Source organism: Cynoglossus semilaevis, chromosome 2, assembly GCF_000523025.1.
Source record: "Cynoglossus semilaevis isolate Cse_v1.0 chromosome 2, Cse_v1.0, whole genome shotgun sequence".
Taxonomy (NCBI): Eukaryota; Metazoa; Chordata; class Actinopteri; order Pleuronectiformes; family Cynoglossidae; genus Cynoglossus; species Cynoglossus semilaevis.
In genome coordinates this window covers 3,111,232-3,131,449 of record NC_024308.1, presented here as the reverse complement: position 1 = coordinate 3,131,449, position 20,218 = coordinate 3,111,232, and the positions used below count along the sequence as shown (strand labels likewise).

The 20,218-nt window shown below is 40.2% G+C and overlaps 1 protein-coding gene across 11 annotated transcripts; it reads left to right on the top strand.

Moving 5' to 3' along the window:
- Positions 1-25: 25 nt before the first annotated feature.
- Positions 26-19,316, top strand: armc9 (armadillo repeat containing 9). Of its 11 annotated transcripts, none has more exons than XM_025054065.1 (28): positions 38-191; positions 607-774; positions 880-1,005; positions 1,183-1,221; positions 1,335-1,353; positions 1,599-1,754; positions 1,917-2,009; positions 2,512-2,536; positions 3,274-3,431; positions 3,954-4,052; positions 4,737-4,772; positions 6,469-6,503; positions 6,592-6,703; positions 7,265-7,357; positions 8,643-8,733; positions 9,304-9,427; positions 9,833-9,972; positions 10,409-10,485; positions 10,729-10,803; positions 11,112-11,202; positions 11,570-11,622; positions 12,161-12,259; positions 12,984-13,093; positions 13,223-13,377; positions 14,189-14,294; positions 16,306-16,484; positions 17,349-17,713; positions 18,280-19,316. In XM_025054065.1, the coding sequence occupies exons 4-27, from the start codon at positions 1,208-1,210 to the stop codon at positions 17,456-17,458; spliced, it is 2,250 nt and encodes a 749-aa protein (XP_024909833.1). In that variant the 5' UTR covers positions 38-191; positions 607-774; positions 880-1,005; positions 1,183-1,207; the 3' UTR covers positions 17,459-17,713; positions 18,280-19,316. The 11 variants fall into 11 exon arrangements, with proteins under 11 accessions (XP_024909827.1, XP_024909833.1, XP_024909828.1 ...); XM_025054060.1 differs by having other exon boundaries at positions 39-191; positions 1,183-1,353; positions 17,349-17,411; positions 17,544-17,713; XM_025054059.1 differs by having other exon boundaries at positions 26-171; positions 1,183-1,353.
- The last annotated feature ends 902 nt before the right edge of the window (positions 19,317-20,218 follow it).

Here is a 20,218-nt window from a genome sequence, read left to right as displayed (position 1 = left end):
AGGCCATTTGGTTGCTAGGTGTTTTAGCGTCCTTTCTGTGTATGGTTGCTAGCTAATAGCTAATGAGCCTTCTGTTGTAAGTGAAGTAAGTAAACTTTGAGGAAAATGGAGACCACGGGTATTAATTGTGGCTGATCGCATTCGGAGTGACCAAGGCCGTGTCATTAACAGGTATAAAAAATGCAGTAAAGGTGAGAATTGAGCTACGTACTATTATTAGCTTTAAAAACACCTAGTCTTTCGCATGCCATAGGATCGTAGTTGATATAATAATTTCAGAAATCAATAGCTATTCACCATATCTAATCGTTTTAGGTCAAATTTCCTGGGTATTACCGTACACTTAAAATGCAATGTCTGTTAACAACAAAAACTACAATCGTTTTTACATTTGTTCAAAAGGCCATTTATTCACATTTTATTTGAAACAGATAGGGCCGAAAATGACGTTTTCGTTCATCATTTGCTCTAAAGAAAAGCACGTAATCCACCCAGATGCATTCTAGTTACTTACTAAATAATCTGCCGACGTAACATGGTAATAACCATCTTAAATATATCTGCTGAGCTACTGTTCTCCTGTATCGTTTGTACTGATTTTTATAGGTGCTGCAGAACATTTCGTTGAAATCCAAGTTGTCTTTCATGAAAGCAGAGGTGTTTTCAGAAAGTAGGTGTTGGACTGTTTTGAATTACCACATGAACTCCAGGGATGAAGCCAAGATGGGTGACATCTTGGCAACAGAAGCTGATCTCCTCGGGATGATAAGAGAGGTAAAATAACATACAATATTTACTATTTAACTATTTAAAGTGTACAGCCATATCTGAGATTTGCATCTTGTTAAAAACATTTTGTCACTTTTGCCCCGTTTTTAGTTCCTGAAGTTTGTGGAATTTGACAACACAGTCCACAGTTTTGACAAGGACTGTAAAAGCAAAGGCAAACTCGTGTCAAAGCCTCAGGGGAGTAATCTCAGAGACTCAAAGACACGTGTTATTCAGGTAATTATATGAACTCCTGGGACTGATCTTCTTTCTGGTTAGACCTCAACATGTGTCTATCATTATTTATTAACTAGTTAATATATTGTATTTCATCTGGACAACAAGTTGCAGTCATAAGTAAACTTTGTTTTAACTCAATCAAAACATTAATGTTTCATTCCTGGCTATTTCCAGAAAGACCTCCTTTACTGCTTTGAAAATGGAGATTACAAGGTGTTCTTTGAGCTGTGGGCAGACAATGTTTCCTCTGAGGTCATTGACACAGATGCTGAGGCCCAGAGACTGGAATTTTACCTTCATGTCCATTTTGCCATCTTCCCATTTAGAATCCACCCTGGTCGACATGTATGTAAAGACACCACTTTTTTCTTTTTAAACAGACAAGTTACTGCCTGAAACTGAAACGTGTAATTTCCTTGATGTCCACTAAGTTGTGCTGTAGGCTTTTTTTTATGTCTGATGTTGTGACACAACATGTCTGCCAGTAGATGATGCCATTTACATATTAAGGAGAATTATATAAACGTGATAAAATTATGATATGAGAAGGGATAAAACACTTCCACAGTTGTACCTGTTTTTGTCACCAGGACCGAGCTGAGTTTGAGGAGAGAATTACCCACTTTAAGCAGTACCTGGAGACACGAGGAGCAGCACTGAGCCAGACCACAGAGTTCCTTCCTTATTACGCCTTGCCTTTTGTTCCGAACCCAACCATTCACCCCTCCTTCAAAGATCTTTTCCAGGTGCTTGTTTCATAATGTGTCATTATCTAGATCATGTGTGTCAAACTCTTTGACTTATGTGATCTAGATGTGTACTGTTCACTACTTGTTCTGATATTTCTATTCACTGCCACCTTCACTGTCCACATCACAATATTGTCTCCTAAACTGCATTATATTCAGGATTCCTGGATTCCACATTTGAACAATAAGCTGCAGAAGTTTCTGTTGGTGACACTGAAGCCAGCTTTTCTCCCGAGGTTGCTGAATTTATACGTATCCTTTATTACGTTGCTGTTACTGATGTAAACACATTCGTCAAAATTCATTCACATGTATGTTTTTATCCCAGTTGATGGGAGAAAACAGTTTTTCTGTTGAACAACACACATACGCAGAATGGACAAAACCGTCTGTGTCGCCTCTGAGTCGCCTGTGGGACGTTTTTGAAATACCCAGTCTTGACAGTCTGAACTGAACTGGGTCCTTGGCAGTGTTATCCAAATGAACTGCCAGTTTGCAACTCCACAGAACTGTTGTTTTACTGCACCTGACAACACTAACAAACTTGGCCAACAAGAGTGAACAACACTTAATAAAACGTTGTTTCCCTCACTGCAGTTTTTTTTAAATTGTAAATCAACTAGTGGTAAATGTACCTCTTCAGCTTCAAGCTTCAGCTCTTAATCCGACTGATAAATGAAACAAGAGCAGATAATATGCCAGTCGTGTTCTGTTAATTTTAAATATTATGTATTCTTTAACTAGAAATGTGTAGAAGGAAGGCGGGAGGAGCACAAAAGGTAAATATCCTTCTCAAACATTACACCTTTGTTGATTTTTCCAGCTATTTTATCTGTCCAGTCATCATATCATTAACCAAGACACCAAACACTATGCCACCACAATTTAAGTTGGTAGAAGGGAACAGAACAGAACAGAAATATCATTTGTAAAATCTTGACAGAGTATGAATCATTTGTGAACATTTGTGTAGAGAAATAGAACCTCTTGTGGCCCAAAACAAGAACAATAACCAAAGTACAAAAGATAAGAAAATGTGTTACTCAGCTGTAATTTCAAGCATCACTCAGGGAGTAAGGGTAACTTTTCACTGATAAAACAATTTTGTTTTGTTTTTTCAGTAAAAGTGGTGATACTTAATTTAATGTAAAAACATTAGAATTAATTCACGGTGCTGCAACATCACATCTCAAGAGACATTTTTATAAAAGTCACCCAGGAGCTGCAAAAAGCATTTCATTAAGGCATTATTGCAGTGTATGACATTTTAAGTACTGACGTTATACTAAGAGTACAGATCCCCAATTCAAGAGATCAGCAACACTATGTTTTTTAGCATTTTAATCAATCTTACAGGGAGCCAGTGCAAAAAGTCCAGAAAGAGCCGCATGTGACTCAGGAGCCCCAGGTTGCAGACCACTGCTGTAGTGGAACAACTCATGAGAGACAGTCTAAGATCTGTGTGATTGAAATGAAGCTTCTCTTATGTGTTTGTTTTTATTTTGTGGTTGTTAAGAGGCCATGCAGCAGCTGCAGCTGCAGCTTGTAGAATCAGACCGACGCGTCTCTAGCTACATGAGAAAGTTCAACAAGATGCAGGCCGACTACCACAACCTGATTGGGATCACTGCTGAGCTGGTCGACTCTTTGGAGGCCACCGTCAGCGGAAAAATGGTAGGTCAGCTCGACTGTGTGGTAAACAAAGACACGCACATACGCACACATTCTAACACAAGCACGGACACAGACCGACACAAGCAGGGACACAGACTGTCCCTGCTTGCCCCAGACTGCACAGGTGTGAAAATAGACACGCAGAATATACTGTACGTATATGTATATATATACACATAGCTGGTACTGCAAAATGTTCTGTAGTTGAGTAATACTCTTGGCAATTTAATAGGTTTGAGCAACAGGATGATGTATAAAAGGAGCATTAACCATGGACTTAACTAACCTGCATGCGGTCCAGATCTGTCTCCTATATCTGGCATATTTAATGAAGCTGAATCAGAGAAATATATATAGAGATATTTTCTTTTGTCTCCCTGTCTCATAAATTAAGGCTGAAGTGCATTAGTTAAGTACAGTTATCAGTTTTTATTACATATTGTTTCTACGAGTCTCTACACGGCCCAGCAGTTATTGACGAAGCCACCCACGAAGCTCAAAAAGCATGTGGTGTGTTCACAGATCTCCCCCGAGTACCTGCAGAGTGTGTGTGTTCGCCTGTTCAACAACCAGATGAGGAACAGCATGGTACAGAGCACCGACTTCACCAGGCCTGGCACAGTGAGTGGGAGCACACAGCCACTTCCACCCCCCCACCTCACCCCCCCTTCCTCTCGCTCCACCTTCTCCTCCTCTTCTCACACCTTGACACACAATGTACTGAGTGCACAATGCCCTTTGCTAGTTTATGGGAAATGTGGAGTGGGTGGTGCAGATAAAGAAGTTAATACAATCAGTGAAAACTGTTCCCAGGACACCTACGTCATAGCTACTAGTCAATGTGATAGTGTTTCTGGTTAAAGTACTTCATAACATGCTCTTTGTTCCATTGAGCTCAGCAGGGTTTATCATTGTCATACTTTTATCCAGAGGGGAAAATAAAGAGATACGTTTATAATTGAATACATTTATTAGCTGATGAAATGTTTGTTACACAGCTCTGAAAAAAACAAAACAACAATCCACTTACTGTAGCGTGTGAGCTGTTATTAAAATCTAATCAGGGTGGTTAGTAAAAAAAAAAAAAAAGCTTGTGGTTGATTTCCATTTTGGTGCATGTCTATTTTGGCACCTTTATGTAAAAATTTGAAAGATTGAAAAAAGAGAATTCATCCAGAGCGACTCTTGACCAATCACACCTGCTGTCTTTGAACTCTGGCTCATGAAACCTGTTTCCTCCTCTTGTTTTAAACTAATTGTTTGTGTGTGTTTGTGTGTGTGTGTTTGATGCTTTTGTCCACGAAGGGATATTACTCTATGAGTCCTTATGATGATGGCTATGTAAGTTTCATACGTTTTCATCTTCATACCCCTCTCCTCATCACTCAGGCCCCCGTCTGTCCTCTTGCTTGTCCCCTGCCTCGTCACCTCAACCCACTTCTCCTCCTTTCCTTGTTTTTCTGTACTACATTTATTTACTTACTTAAATATCACATTGTCTTGTGTTTTTTTTTTGTTTCTACACAAATGTTCTGTTTAGCAGTCATTTTAGTATTTCCCTCCACGTTAGTCTGTTATTGTGATATGGTCACATACCTTTTGCCACAGTCTTTGCCCCCCCGTTCCCCTCAAGAAATTTAAATTAATAAAGAGCAATAACAGCAAAGGAATATCATTTTAAAAACCATTACCAGCCGTCAGATTAAATCCCAGAGGGTCTTAAAGCCAGCAGTTGGCTTTAATGCTGTGGTTTATCAGGGAATATCTGCTTCCTGTTTTGAAGGAAGGATCAGTAACGTAATTTTAAATGGATTTTGTTGTCACATTTGGTTTTCTATATGAGCATGGCAGAACATTAAAAAACACATGAGATTTTGCTTATGCTCATTGCCCAGTAACATTTTCTGTAAATATAAGCAGATATATTTATATAAATATATTTTAAATATAGTGAGTTCCGCAGTTCAATTCTCTGCTGCTCACCACAGTTTATGTGGGTCATATGTGGTGTGGTTTATATGATTTCCTAACACCCATTGAACTTGACTTACTGTGTACAGGGCGCAGTGTTCCAAGGACCCTTGTTGAGAACTACTTGTTGACACAAATGGGTTTTATTTTCTACATTTAGGTCAGACTGGGGTAAATGCTGTTGTCGTACAAAAGCCTCAGCTTCAGATACCATCAGTTGTCTCTATGGTTTTAAAGGGGTTAAAGGTTGAAAGAATCACTAAAGATCCATAGGATTTAACGGCACCGCGTGTGTGTGTGTTAAGTGTATTGTTACGTATTGAGGACAAGCCTTGGCTTCATTGGAAGCCGACTTTATAAAATGAGTAGACCTGGAAATAAAGACTTTTACGACCTTGTAAAATGACAACATATTTTGACTTGACATTTACTACATTTGTTTTTTACCATATTTTGACTTGACATTTACTACATTCGTTTTTTACTTACTTACTGTAGTTTTTAGTAAATTTCTGTGGCAAGACGTTACTATAAAGTCCAGTTGGTCGCCCCATTCACCCTGAACAGTTACACCTACAGAATTAATTAATAATCAAATTCCTGAAAACCTTTAGCAGATAGCTTCTGATAGCTACTAGGCAGCCTAACGAACAGCCGTTTGTCATTTTTGCACTAACCCTTCACTCTTCTGTCATTTGTTTTAGTGGCCACATTAACTTCTACTCCATCATTGACTGCATGTGTGATTTTAACAAACAGTATTACCATGGTATTTCCTGGGGGTTCAGCATGTACCACAAGCATGATTAATGCATGAAGGATAAGAACAGTAATTAGACTGTACTGTAGTCGTCATCGTTGTTTTCAGACTGAAGACCTCGGTCAATAAGACGGGCAGCGACTAAAGAATTGCTGGCAAAGATAATTAAATAAATAAAAATAAAAACAGATGCCATACATTTCCTTTGCAGTTTATGTCAGTATTTGATCGGCTCCATCACGATACAGTGTTTAAGATTTTATTTATACATGTCCTTGTCTTTTCTGGGCCTCCTCCGTCCCACAGGCCTCCTCAATGCTACGAGCGTCCATCGCACCGCAGTAAGTCTTACGTTTGATCGCTTTAACTGAACGCTGCTTGTAAAATATTGTGTACTATTAATTTTTCTTTTTTATAATTCACTTTAAGGAAATCCAAGGATGTGCCGATGCTTCCTTCCCTGGACTACGACAAGCTGAAGAAAGACTTGGCTGAAGGACCAGACAGACTCAGGTCTCTGCTGCTGCAGGCACTGCGGTGGGTCGGTATCAGAAATCCTCCTTCCTATTCACCTCTGTGTGTAATACTCTTAGTCCTATAGTACGTGAGTTTATTTCCTCACTCTTTGTCATCAGCTATTTGTTGCTGAAATTGACCAACATTAAATGCTGATTATTTGGATTTAGGAAAGTCTCTTAAATGGACATGTGACATCATTATTTATAAAGTTGGACACAGGTCAAATCAGTTGTTACACAGTCTGAAAATGCCACCAAAACAGCATGCCTTGTTTTCAGTGTGTGATTTGTAGGTTAACTGCTGGTTAACCTACAAATTCAAATAAAAAAATGTTCAGTTTCAGTTGTTTTCAGTTCAACTGTTTTAATCTTATGAATCAGAGTCATCGTCTGTTCTTGTCAGAGAATTTGCAAATAATAAAAAAAAAAAACTTCAATTTAAACCTTCCAGACAGAGCAGGTTTGAACAACGGTGTGATACAGCATCAGAGAAAGATCATTTAGATATCAAATTAAAAGTCTGTACTCACTGTCTGTGTGCAAGTATCGGCCTGACTGTTGTGTCTCTGTCTCACACTTTTCAGAGACTCACTCGCTCTCTTCCTGGTGAGCAAAGAGACACCGTCCTCCAGGCCTATATCAGTAATGATCTGCTGGAGCGATACAGCGCCGAACAGGTGGGACCACCACCTGGAATTTTTCAAAATAAGATTATCTTTTGAAACAATTTCTTTCAATTTTCCTTAACCTAGAGGCCCCTGGATTGTTCTAAATCACCACACATTCAACTGTAGTGAATCTACTTCACTGTGTTCTGCAATGAAAATATATGGGCTATTTTATTATATTTTATTATATATATCATTATATAAATCTATTCCATTCTACTCTATCCTATCCTAAGCTCCAATTGACCTTTTTTCCGACCTAATTCACAGCTCAGATCAACTTATTTCAAAGTCTCTGTTTCCATACCCTGCAGCTTATTCCCAAGTCTGACTATGTTTGATGCAGAAATCAGAGCTTAAGTAACAAAAATAGCTTCCTGTCCCTGGGACGCCTCTATTTATTGCCCAGGCTCTTATTTCATGTGAATTTTGACTGGCATTCACCGGTTTGATCTTACACATGGTATAAATGCTACAGTCTGGCTCAAGGGCATCGAAGGGCGAAAAGCGGTGGCAGACAGAAGATCTCAGATGTCAGCCATATCATCTTGGGATTCCGTCGTGTTACAGTGATACTCTAACGTCTCATTCTTAATAATTCAAAAGGGAATAATGGTTTGGTCCCGTCATAATGCCCACACGTGGCTTTTGTGCTTTTTGATTATCGAGATCACGTAGGATAAATGCCAGTGACGTGCTAATGCTAATTCTTCAGGTTAAAGGCTGGGCTGTTTTGAGTTAAATCACACCGAAGGCGGAAGGAAACACTATACAGCAGTTTTAGTGTTCTCAAAAGGTTTTGAAAAGTGTTGATTCACACGTCCTTCCAACATCTTCTCTTTTCTTTCTTTTCATGCAGCCTCACTTAGCCTTTAGTCATAGGGCACCGTTCTAGAGATAATCCTTTTACACAGAAGAAAATGATCATCACCTTAGAGAGGTTCTTTGTGGAGGAACTTGCTCGAAAACAATGGGGTCATTTTGTATAGAGATGCACCATTACAGTGGCCCAGTGTCAGCTTGATGTAATGGAATAATATTGTAGTTTTCTACTGATCAGAAAGGTTTGAGTTGGTTTTAACTGTTCCTGTAAATGTGTAATATAAGATGTACTGTTAAGGACATTTGAATTCTTATTGCCTTGTTGTTTTTTTTATAAATGAACTACAGTGTATTTTACCCCATATTGTCATTGTGCAGTTTGTTTTTCTGGCATTGTTTAATGACTCAGATTTGGATTCTTATTTCTATTTATATTAAACTACCTGTAATTTTTTTTAATCCGTTTTCACAGACAACTGTTCTCCATCTCATAAGGTCGAAGGACGAGATTGTCCAACAGTACATGGCTCGGCTTATTAATGCTTTTGCATCCTTTGCAGAGGGTAAGTGCCGGAGTGCCGTCCCATTAGGGTTAAGGGTTATTATCCCTGTGATGAGTCATACGGCAGTCTAACTGGATGCATTTGTAGTATATAGAAGCCGTCAGGCTGGACTTTTCCAAGCAAAAACCACAAATGAAAACCAGCCTACAGTGTGTCTGTAACTGTAGACAGCCTAGTTTGTATACCACTCTGTGTGACTATGATGGATAAGATGAAAATGTTTCTGGTTTGATAAAATGATAAAAATAACGCAGAGCAGATGTAACCCGACGCTGCTCAGTTGTGAGTCTCTCAAAACAACGCACGCCGTTTCTGGTATCTGGACGATGACTCATGATAAAATACTTTTGAATCATGTTACTGCCACGGCCCGAGTGTCAGCTTTAAAATTGATAAGTAGATAAACCTTTGTGTTTTCCTCACAATGGTTCTGTTTAATATGGAACAATGGGTTTTCATTTCTGAGGCTGGTGGATCTAAAATAACTGATTTTTGGGATTTTGACACCAGACACCTGAATGAGCATCTGATGCCTTCACATATATATGTATATTTGTTTTTCCTTTACAGGCAGGGTTTACCTCTCTCAGATCCACATTCTACTCCAACTTTTGACAGAGACGCTCAGAAAAGAGGAAAAGGAGTCACTGACCAGAGAGAATGTGTTGGTAGCCCTGCAGAAACTTAGCCTCAGGTACAAATAAAATGTCTTCACAGTTCACAAAACCTCACAAGCCATAAATATTGTTCTGGTGTGCACGGTTGTTTGTCCGTAAAATGCGGCCCAGTGATGGATGGAGTAGATGTGTTAATGTTTAACGGAATCCTACAGCCCGTATATCAACAGTAAAACCCTGCCTTGTCATAATCTCACTTTAAAATACTTATCAAGTGTTTGACCTTAATTCAACCTTAGATCAGAACTTTGTGCCGTGGGCAGTTTAAACCTGCACAGCTGTAGATTTTCTCTAAACTGTAGATGATCATTCTGGATTATATAAATCCCAAATGAAATACAATAAAAGCAGTAAAATGTGTGTTAGAGAAATAGTTTGGACTAAGTGGTCAAACACAACGATTCATCAGCGTGTCTTTGCAGGAGGGGCCAGCAGACGGCCATGATAGCTGACGATCTGATCGCCTGGTTGGTGGACGAACTGCAGGACTCTGACTGTCTCACCGACAATGCCCTGGAATATTCCGCAGCTCTACTCATGAACTTGTGTTTGCGCACCAAAGGTAAAGCAGAAGACATGTTGACATGTTACAGTAGATGTCATTGTTACTGTGAAGTTGTTCACACATCAAGAACCGTACACAACGTCAACGTACAAATATCAACGACGTGCCGTCTCTTATTTGGACACACTCAGATTTCTCTTTGATGTTTCCACGTGTCCTTTGACAAATCCTCCAAATGTTTGATATGACACACACACTGCCCAGTATTTTTATGGTCTTCATGGTTTTACAGTTTTAACGTTTTATGACGAGCATTTATGGTGGATGTTAAAAATAATTAAAAAATGTTCTGCCACTGTTATAGAACGTCATATAAATGACTCCTGTTAGTCATTCTTAAACATTCATTGAAATTATTGTGTGTGTGTGTGTGTGTGTGTGTGTGTGTGTGTGTGTGTGTGTGTGTGTGTGTTGAATGGCTGACCTGGTGCAGGAAAGAGGAAGTGTGCAGAGAACGCCAAGCACGTACTAAAGGTTTTAACTGACCTTCTTGGACATGAGAACCACGAGGTGATTCATACATCTGTCATTATGTGGCACACACACACACACACACACCATAAACCCTCAGTTACACACTGTTCCAACAACTACCATCCATCCAAATGTATTTCATACTGAAACTGAAAATTTGAGGAACTGACTTACGATTGTCAGGCAAATGTTCTGTTGCTCCACATCTGCAGTAAATGTCAGGTCTACGTTTCTGTCTCCACGTGGCCTCAGCCGATGCTCATTGCTTTTCTCCCTCAGATTCGTCCATATGTGAATGGAGCCCTGTACAGCATCCTGTGTATTCCCTCTGTGAGACAGGAAGCCAAAGAGATGGTGAGATAACGCCAATGTCTTCACCTGCTCTGAGGAAACAGACAGAGACACAGTCTGTGTTTTTGGGCCCTGTATTTGTCTTCCCTCATGTCACCAAGCGGCCGGTGGTTAAAGGGGAAACAGCAGGTGGTTCATGTTTGTCAGACGGGAAACATCGAAACCACAGTTACAACAGCTTTTGTCTGCATCGTCTAAAATGTGCATTTTTTGCACATCTCTTATTACAACTGCCTTTAAAGAAAGGCTCAGTGTTAGTGTTGTTGTTTGTTTATATTTGCTGTAATCATGTCTTTGCCTCCTGAGAACAGAGCGTAGAGGAAATTCTCCGCTGCTACAGCAAAGAAGGAAATCCAGACCTGAAAAGACAAATCGAGTTTATTATTAAACAACTGAACTCAGGTAAAATAGTCACATTGTAATAATAATAATAATAATAATAACACCTGTATCAGACCTGTTCCGCTCTGTGGAATTTAGTAACATGGCTCAGTGACAGAATTAACGACTTAATGATTTTTAAAATAAAAAAAAAAAAGTCAAAATAATACTTCTTTCAGACTAACAGGACAGACCTAGAAGAGGTTTTATTTTGAATATGTACTGATCCTTGAACGATCGTGCCTTGGTTCAAAACTGTTTGGCACTGCTGCCATAATGTATTTATCTATACATATACTGTATAATACATATTTGTTTAACTTCAACTTAACAGCATGTATTCAAAGGATAAGAAACTTTTAAAAAATTGTGCCTTTATCTCCGACAGCTGAGGAAGAAGGCCCTGAATCAGACGATGAAGAAGACGAGGACGACAATGATGTACGTCTTTCTTTAGGCTCTAACCACACTCATAGGTTGATGCTTTATCCTCACTGTTTAATAGGATCATCTATACATTAATCCCGCAGAACTATAGGAATGTGTCATCAGTCAAAAGAGAAAAATAACACAACAAATTTGAGAGGAAATGAGGGTGAGAGAAACAAGGAAAGAAAACAACACCTTGTATTCAACACCTTTTCTGCCAAACACTCAGATGGAAATCACTGCGTGACACAAATATATCAGGTGTCTGCCAATGTAGGCTATCAAGATAAGATACATGTTTGTAAGTGGGAATAGCTGCAGCTTCTCATGTTGTCCCAGTGGTATAGACTGCACTGTTATTGGTGAATTATGGATCGGTGCCCGGCATTGTTCCCGTAGGCTCATATCACTGTCATTGTGAACATGTGACCTTCAGTCTTTGTTCACCAACATCTCCTAAAAAAACGTGAGCATGGAGACATACAGTGATTCTAATGAAAACTAATGAAAATTATTGTTATTGTTGTTTTTTTTTATAATTCTACAACAGGAAGATTTAATGGAGTCGGACCTGGACAAAGAAGAAATCCTTCAACCCCAGCCCCGAGAGCTATCTGGGGAGAGTTTGCTCACCACTGAGTATCTGGGGGTAAGAGAATATTTGTATATAATAACTATAAGAGTGAAAAAAAAACTTTGAGTTTGAAACCTTTTGCCAGTTGTGTTTCCTCCAGAGAATTCCTTTTGGGAAGTCTTTCTCCCCAGGTCACCCTCTGCTTCCTTTCTGAAATGATGGAGCAAAAGGTTTTGGTTAAAAGTTTGCTCCAATTTCAAAAAATGTTATTTTTTGCGATTTTTGAAAAACCTGAGAAAATTATAGCAAACATCAACCCTTAACAAGGAAATAATGATAAATCCATGTAGATGTCTTAGTCACTAAAATCTGACACCCTTTGAAATGATAACTGTCCTAGAACCCTTTGACTTAACCTATATACTGTATGTGGTTCAATGAAGCTGGTCTGTCTGTAAACATTGAGTGATTGTGTCTGCTGATGATTCCCACTGGTTTAAGATGCAGCAGATAAAAAAGAACAATAGCAGACAGACAGCAGAGTCTGAAAAGGCTTTTACTGCCGTTTGCTGGGTCCCTTGTGTGTTTGTTTATGTGAGAGAACGAGCATGTGACCAGCTGTTGGCTGATTGGACATTGGTTATTCATTTACATTGCTAAAAATGTTTTGTTAACGCTACAAGACCAGCAGCAAAGTGCATTTTATACATTTTAAGGATCACATTTCGTGTTTATTTATTGCTTATTTCACATAACTCCTTCTAGAGTCAGTCCTGTGTTCTTCTTGGTTGTTGTACAGATCATGACCAACATGGCGAAGGTCAAGAGAAACTCTGCTCCTCTGAATCAAGCCAGAGCAGATGAACCCTTACAGCGGCCGGTCACACCGAGTTCTCATCGCACGTCGGGGTGAGTAACAAAACAGACTCAAGAGACGACACTCATTTTTTGGTTTGAAGCTGATGGAAGTAACACGATAAATAAATATTTTGCAATTATTATACTGTAATAGTATCCTTCATGTGGCGTCATGTGTAGGCATTATCGAGTGGGCGGTCAGGAGAGCAGGGATTATCCGCTGAGCAGACAGAAAAGTGAAAGTGGAAGTCTGCCTCCTTCTCGCTACAACTCCAGACCTCCTACTCGCTCCGGCAGCCGCCCCAGCACTTCTGAGTCCTTACGTCACAGCATCGGTGGGTCAATCTGTTTTCATAGGAGCTCTGTAGAAACATTCTGATTGGATCGGGGTTCTGGAATCGAGGATATTTATAAAAAAACTCCAGCCTATTTTTTTTTCAGCCTTGCTGCTGTGACTCAGTTGCTGTTACATGCAGCTCTGTTGCTACTGCTTTGTAAAACTGTTAAATTGTAACTATATATTAATTTAAAACAGGGCTCTCAAAATCCTGGCCCACGAATTAGCCACATGCGGCCCGCAACTAGATGTCAGTATGACATCATCTGACCTTGCCTTTAGGTGGCAACAGTGGCCTCCAGCTCATTTGAATTTAGACCCCTGGTTTAACACAGGGCTTTTGATCGTCATCCTGACCAAATGTTCAATGCTGTGACTGTGTGCAGATGTTTTCGTTTACACTTCTCAAACTCAATCCACAAAAATACTGAAAAACCCTAACTAAGAGTTTAATTTCCCTTCCACCTGTTTCTTCATAAGTTTTTTTATTGTATTATTATTATTTGATTTTATGTGATGTGATGCCAAGTATCCACAACAAACGGCATGCACATCTAGGCGTGACAGTTCCAGACACTTGCATGCCTAGAGGTATGCAGGCGTCTGGGACATGTGGGACAAGTTGGCACCAGGCTGGTACTGATCCATTTTGTCCTTTCTTTAAAAACAAAATGATCGTATTGATGTCCTGACGATAGATCCTTTGGTGAAAACCATTGTTCAGAACCCAGACTGTTTGATACTGATTCAAAAGTATCACGATAAGGTTTCAGTGTTCCCCTTTCAATGTGCCACACAAAAACATTCAGATTCGGAGTGTGGCAGATTGTCCCAGGAGTCGGTGTTGGACGGGCAGTACGAAGGGCGAGCGACAAAAGAACGATCCCAGGAGGAACACAATGGACACTCTGCCAGGTGAATACCCAAAGTTCACCAGACACACACACACACACACACATATATTTATTCAGGTATTACAGCTTTACACACTGTCTGTATGGGTCTGGGTCAGTGGGTCTTATGATTATTTATGCAAATGTGTTTGGCACAAGAAAAACAAATGCACATTCAAAGATCACTGTCCAGCAGAAACAAGGAGACTCAACAGAAGCACAACTTCCTGTGTGAAATCAATCCAAGATTTCTGTCTGCAGCATACAAATGTTGACTCTAAAATAAATCTGATCTTGAACTTTTATACACAGTAAATATGCACAACACAATTGGTATTCTCAGTCAAAAAGTAATTAATTTAAAAACAAGTTCTGAAAGATGTGTGGCTGGAACTAAGTGAAACTAAAACGATCATAAATGACACATTCATGTCCTCCGTTATCAGGAGCGGGAAATAAAAGGAGCCAAAGGCTTGAAAAGCAAGTATTGGTTGTGAAACACTACCTTGAGTTGAACTTTGTGATCAAAGTTTCTCAGTAGAATGCAGTGTGGTACAGTTTCTCGTATTGTAAAATAGATTTTGAGAGTCGAGAAAAATCACTTACAACCCAGAGGCATTAATAAAAAACTCAGCAACTGTCAGAGAAACCATAATGCAGCCTATTGGTAATGACCACATGGGCCTGAAGTACTTTAGGATCTGACATAGACCACGTCCTATCAAAGTAATGTTCCCTGACACTGTAGGAAAAGCTTCGCATCATCAGTTTGTGAAGAGAGACTCTGAGCCTTATCTCTGATGAACCAATGAAAAAACATTTGACTTTGTAAGAGTCAGTGCTCTTCAATAAGAAAGTGAAACTTTTTTTATTATTTCCAGGGGCAAAATGTGTGTAAATACTGACAAAAGCATTACAAAATACAATAACAAGCTTTCAACTCATGGGTGTGTTTGCAGGGAAGCCGTCAAACTTGTGTTAATGGTGCAGATTAATCTCACCAACATAACTCAGCCGGGGCTCCAGTGTATTGTGTGTCTGTGTGGGAGCGCTATTTGACACCGATGGGTGACTCGGCAACTAGTGTGTGAGTCTGTGACACTTTCTTACACAAGGACCCCACAAAGACACCCTTTCACTGCTACTTCCCCTGCTCCTCGTCTCCTTTAAGTCCCAGACCTGGACTAACTCACAGAACCCCCCCCCCCAAACAGCATTAGCTTCTGGTCAGAAGAAAACTCACGGACAATTTAATATTCAAATGAATACTTTCTCTCAAGGGTTCAAATCCCAGGCAGTGTTTTATTAATGTGTAAAAGGCTGCAGTTACAGGATAATATCAAGTGTTCTGGATCCATATGTCCACTACTAGACTGTTCACACAGGATGTAGGTCATCTGGCTCCAGACGGATACTCACTGAGATTCCAGGCAGAAGAGCCATTTTCATCTGATCATGATCCTGTTTCTCAGATTGTATCAGCTGATACAGATTTGACATTAAATATGTAACGAAAAAAGGCCTGATAATAAAGCATGAAAACAGAGAGCAGTGTTTCCCAAAACTGTTTCTACCGCACACCACCGTGTCGTCCCCCATTTGGGACATAACTTTTTTTTTTATCAATTTATCCTGCTGCATGACCTCTGCAATTGCTGTGCACAACTTAAGGTCCTGCCCCCTTCTTTGGAAAACTATTAATTGGTTGAGTATACACTTGATCTAATACAGCTGTGTTTTAAGTATAGAGATTACTGTGAAGGAAATATTGGTATCTTAAAACATTTTTGGACGTTGATAGTCAAACTTTATAACCAGTGAATACCATGTATTTATTCAAATCGCACAGTGAATACCATGTATTTATTCAAATCACAATTTAAAATACAAATAGTGTATAGATAGATAGCTTCTCCGACATCTGTAGATGATTTAAAATACAAATAGTATATATATAGATAGCTTCTCCGACATCTGTGGAGCATCTATTATTCATCTGTTTACCAACTCTATCTTCTGTTTTCTGTTTACAGCGCTGAGACTTTCTCCGTTTTTGTAACACGGCCTAAAATTCCTCGTACGCCTGACACAGCAGGAAGCAGCTCTCAGCGGAGTCGAGACTTGGCACCTCAGTTTTCCCTGTCGGAGCCACAGCAGAGGAGCCGGCCAAACTCCGCCAGCTCCACAGGAGGAGGGGGGCACCAGAGCGGAGGTAAGCATGAGTTAAAGTTGAGGAAAACTACACCGCGGCTCAGCCAGTGTTGGTGAAGTTTTGGCTCCAGCCGGTTGGTTTCCGTCTGCTCTGGCAGTCACTTTGGAACTTGACCTGCTGGGACTTTGAGGTTCTTTTGTTTTGAAGAACTTCAGTTTGGCAAAGAGTCAAGTGACAAAGTGACATTTGTTATGAAACCCAGCGCTCTGGGCTCGTCCAGATGGTTTTCAACGTCAGCTACCTATGAATAGTAATTGACTGATTTCAGTCCAGTCATCAGCCTTTCAGGGTGTGTTTTTCTCTTAAGCCAGATTGTTAAACAAAGGCTCCAGTCCCACAAGACCACCACCTCATATTTATTTGCTGTCAACTTCACATCTTAAACAGAGAATTTGAGCCACTGCAGAGGGAGACCGCTGGTTGCTGTGGTGCTCTCAGTCGGTTGATAACATCTCCACGATGCTCTCATGCATCTTAATTGCATTTTCCTGAGCGATTACCTCCTCCAGCTCACACACTGACTGCTCTTACCAGGAAGTCTGTTATCGTGCCTAATGGTCGCTCACAGCCACCGCATCCTCTTTCTGCGCCTGTAGTGCACTTCTGAGGTCTGGTAAGTGTCAGACGTCTATTGATTGATGAAGAAGACGGTTTGTCCAAGCTGGCCTCAAGCTCGATATACATAGGCACATGGTTTGGTAAAAGGGGTCAAGGCTGGTTTTACTTCCTGCTTTCACGGCTGTATTTCTTGATAACACAATCTCTATTAACTACCATCTATTAACAACCATCTCAAATGTATATTTTCCAAGGAATACTGCAGAAATACCATGAATACTTAGTATGTTTTTGCTGTGAAAACAGTGGACTGCAGTATGAAATATTCCAGTTTTAGCAGAGCCTTCTTATCGTCCAATCAGATAAGAGGTAAACTGATACCTGTTACTTCACCATCACACCTACTACCACTTTAATACCGGACATCTGTCCAGAGACGTTGACACTGATTTTGCTCAGTGATTTTCTTCTTCATTTCCATTTACTTTCACTTGGATGCAGTTTGTTGTGGCTGTCAGACCCTCGTCTGAGGCAACATTCCTATGAGGCCACCCACAGCTGGCAACAAACAAGAAGTAGAGTCTAGGCTTCCCTGAAGAAGGAAACGGCAATGCTGGGCTGTGATGACGTGGGCAAAACAAATACCACCAGATGATGGCGCTGTGTCAGGTGTAAGATAAGAAGATGAAGGTGGATCTCTTAAAAGTGACAAACCCTGGAATGATTAATGTTAGGGAAATGTATTTATCTTTGTCATGGCAAAGATAAATAAATGTCACGTGAAGCCTGAAATGTATTTATCTTTGTCATGGCAAATATGTTAAAATACCAGAGAAGTGCCGCGTGAAGCCAAAGATTTGCATAAATCAAACATTTTCACCACAATATGAAACTCACACCTCTGTGTTTGACCTGGAAGATCCTTCCTTTTCTTTCCTCAATCATGGTAAACATGTTTGTGGCCAAACATTTCAAGTTTTGTCCCCTTTGACCTTCTCACCTGTCCTCTGCAGACTACAGTCAGGTCACAGTCATGGGAAACCTACTTTTAATATTATTTAATATTACTTGTTATTGTTTTTTGTTTTTTGAAGACTTTCATTTTCTACATTGCCCATATTTTTTTTTTAATTTTCACTTGAAGAAAATGGACCAAATACAAAGTTTTAAATTCTTGTTTCCTTCGTTTCACTGAACCAACTCACCTCACGTCCTCTCCCTCTCTGTCCTCCTGCAGGCAGTCAGTCAAAGAGGAGGTGAGGAAGGAGCTGTCATTGTGGGGCTGCACTATCTCCCCAGCAGCATCAGCTTCCTGTAACATCATACACCCGAGGTTGTGATTAGGGTCGCGGCAGCAGAGATGGTTGAGAATCAGCAGCGAGTGGAGGAGGGGGACGAAGAGGAGGAGGAGGAGGAGCGGGAACAATGTGGAGGATTGTGTCTCTACGATTTTTTTTCCTCTTCCACTCCAGCACAGGCTTCCTTCTGTAACATAATAGGAGGTCGGTTAAAAATCACAACCCCCAGTCGTGCAGCGTCTCCTACAGCTAACATCTCAGGGAGGGCTGAGAAAGTGAGACTCCTCCAATCTTAAAAGTCTGAAGACTATGTTTCGACGCTTTATCGTGCTGTTAAGCGGCATTCGCTAAATGGTCAGCCTCCTTCTCCTAAGCTTGGAGAGTTTCTCTCAGGATGATTAGTTCCAGCCAATGAGCAGAAAGACATTTTCTAACATTGAAGTCTTTATAAACCACACTGAAAAACATCTTCAAACTTCCCCTTTAGGCTAAGAGCGTTTTAGGTCTCATTAAAAAGCCCCCTGATATGATCAGGTATGAAGAGCATGTTAGCTGCCAGGACTTTTTGTAACATGTGGATACGTTTAATCGGGGGTTTTTGCCCCTGCAGTAGTGAAACAAAACTGCTTCTATAGATTCCTGTGATCATTTTTACTCTTCAGACTTCTGCCCGCCGTATTGTAAATGTAAAACAAAGCTCATGTCGTAACAGCTGCTTTTCTTTAAACCTCGCTTAAGTAATGTTTACACTCCTGTCACGGGTTGATTGTGTTGTTGTTTTTGTCGTACAGTTTATTCTAATGCATAAAATACCTGACTAAAGACTTGAAATAATGTACATGTCTTCAACTCCAGACAATTCTGGTGTCTGTTTTTCAGGCACTGTGATGTAAATTTGTAAATATACATTTTTGTGTTTTGAAGTTTTTTGTAGACGTGACGTGCGATCATGCTCTAGGGGGCACCTGGTAGCCCCCTCCCCATGCTCTAGGGGGCACCTGGTAGCCCCCCACCCCCCCTGGACTACCTAAGGTGCCTGCGGGGCATGTTCTAAAAATAAAACTAGTCAACAAGAGTGTCAAAAGTCGTACTGTTACTGTTCTTTTTTTTTAATCAGTTCCACTTTATTATATTCAAATGGGTCCAATGTGCTATGGAAGGAAGAGGGTCTGCTATTGTATGTCCCAGATCTAAAGAGTATTCTGTTGTTCAGGAAGGCTGTATTAAACAAGCCTCTGTTTCCAAAAGGTCGGTGACCCCTGCTCTAGATGTTCCCTTTTTTTTGTATCTGCTCCAAAGGTACGACTAAACCAAGAAAATGTTACGTACAGGCATCGTGAAAGCAGGCAGGACCCAAATGCCATGACAGGGAGACTCTCTTCAGGTGTAGCAGGTTTATTAACAAAGTGCAAAATAACACAGGAACAGGAACAAGTGGAGAAAATAACAAAGTGCAAAATAACACAGGAACAAGTGGGGAAAAAAAACTGAACTGAACTGAGCAGACAGAACAGAACCACACAGGCTTGAACACACACAATGAGAGTGGTGAAGAGAGAGAGGTACGTGTATATACAAAGGGCACCAGGTGACATGAGTGAGACTAATGACTAAGACAACAGGTGAGTGTGATGACACTGATGGCACCACAGAGCAGACAGCAGGGAACAAACAGACCTCACAGAAAAAGCATAAAACAAATGGACTTCCATTCATTCATGTGTCGTGTTCAAACATGCTCAAAGAAATTAGCGTAGCATGTCTGAAGTACTAATACTCAACAACATTCAAGAGTTTTTAAAACTACATTGTTAATCGATGGCAAAGTCACACACCTGTTGTTACCAAACACAAGTCTTAACCTAAAATGGCTGCTAT

Bases quoted from the DNA above. Each gene is read 5' to 3' on its own strand.
- armc9 (XM_025054059.1), top strand. From the start codon at position 646: ATGAAAGCAGAGGTGTTTTCAGAAAGTAGGTGTTGGACTGTTTTGAAT. The intron at 8,734-9,303 runs GTAAGTGCCGGA...TTTCCTTTACAG, and splicing joins TTTTGCATCCTTTGCAGAGG to GCAGGGTTTACCTCTCTCAG. The intron at 9,428-9,832 runs GTACAAATAAAA...GTGTCTTTGCAG, and splicing joins CTGCAGAAACTTAGCCTCAG to GAGGGGCCAGCAGACGGCCA.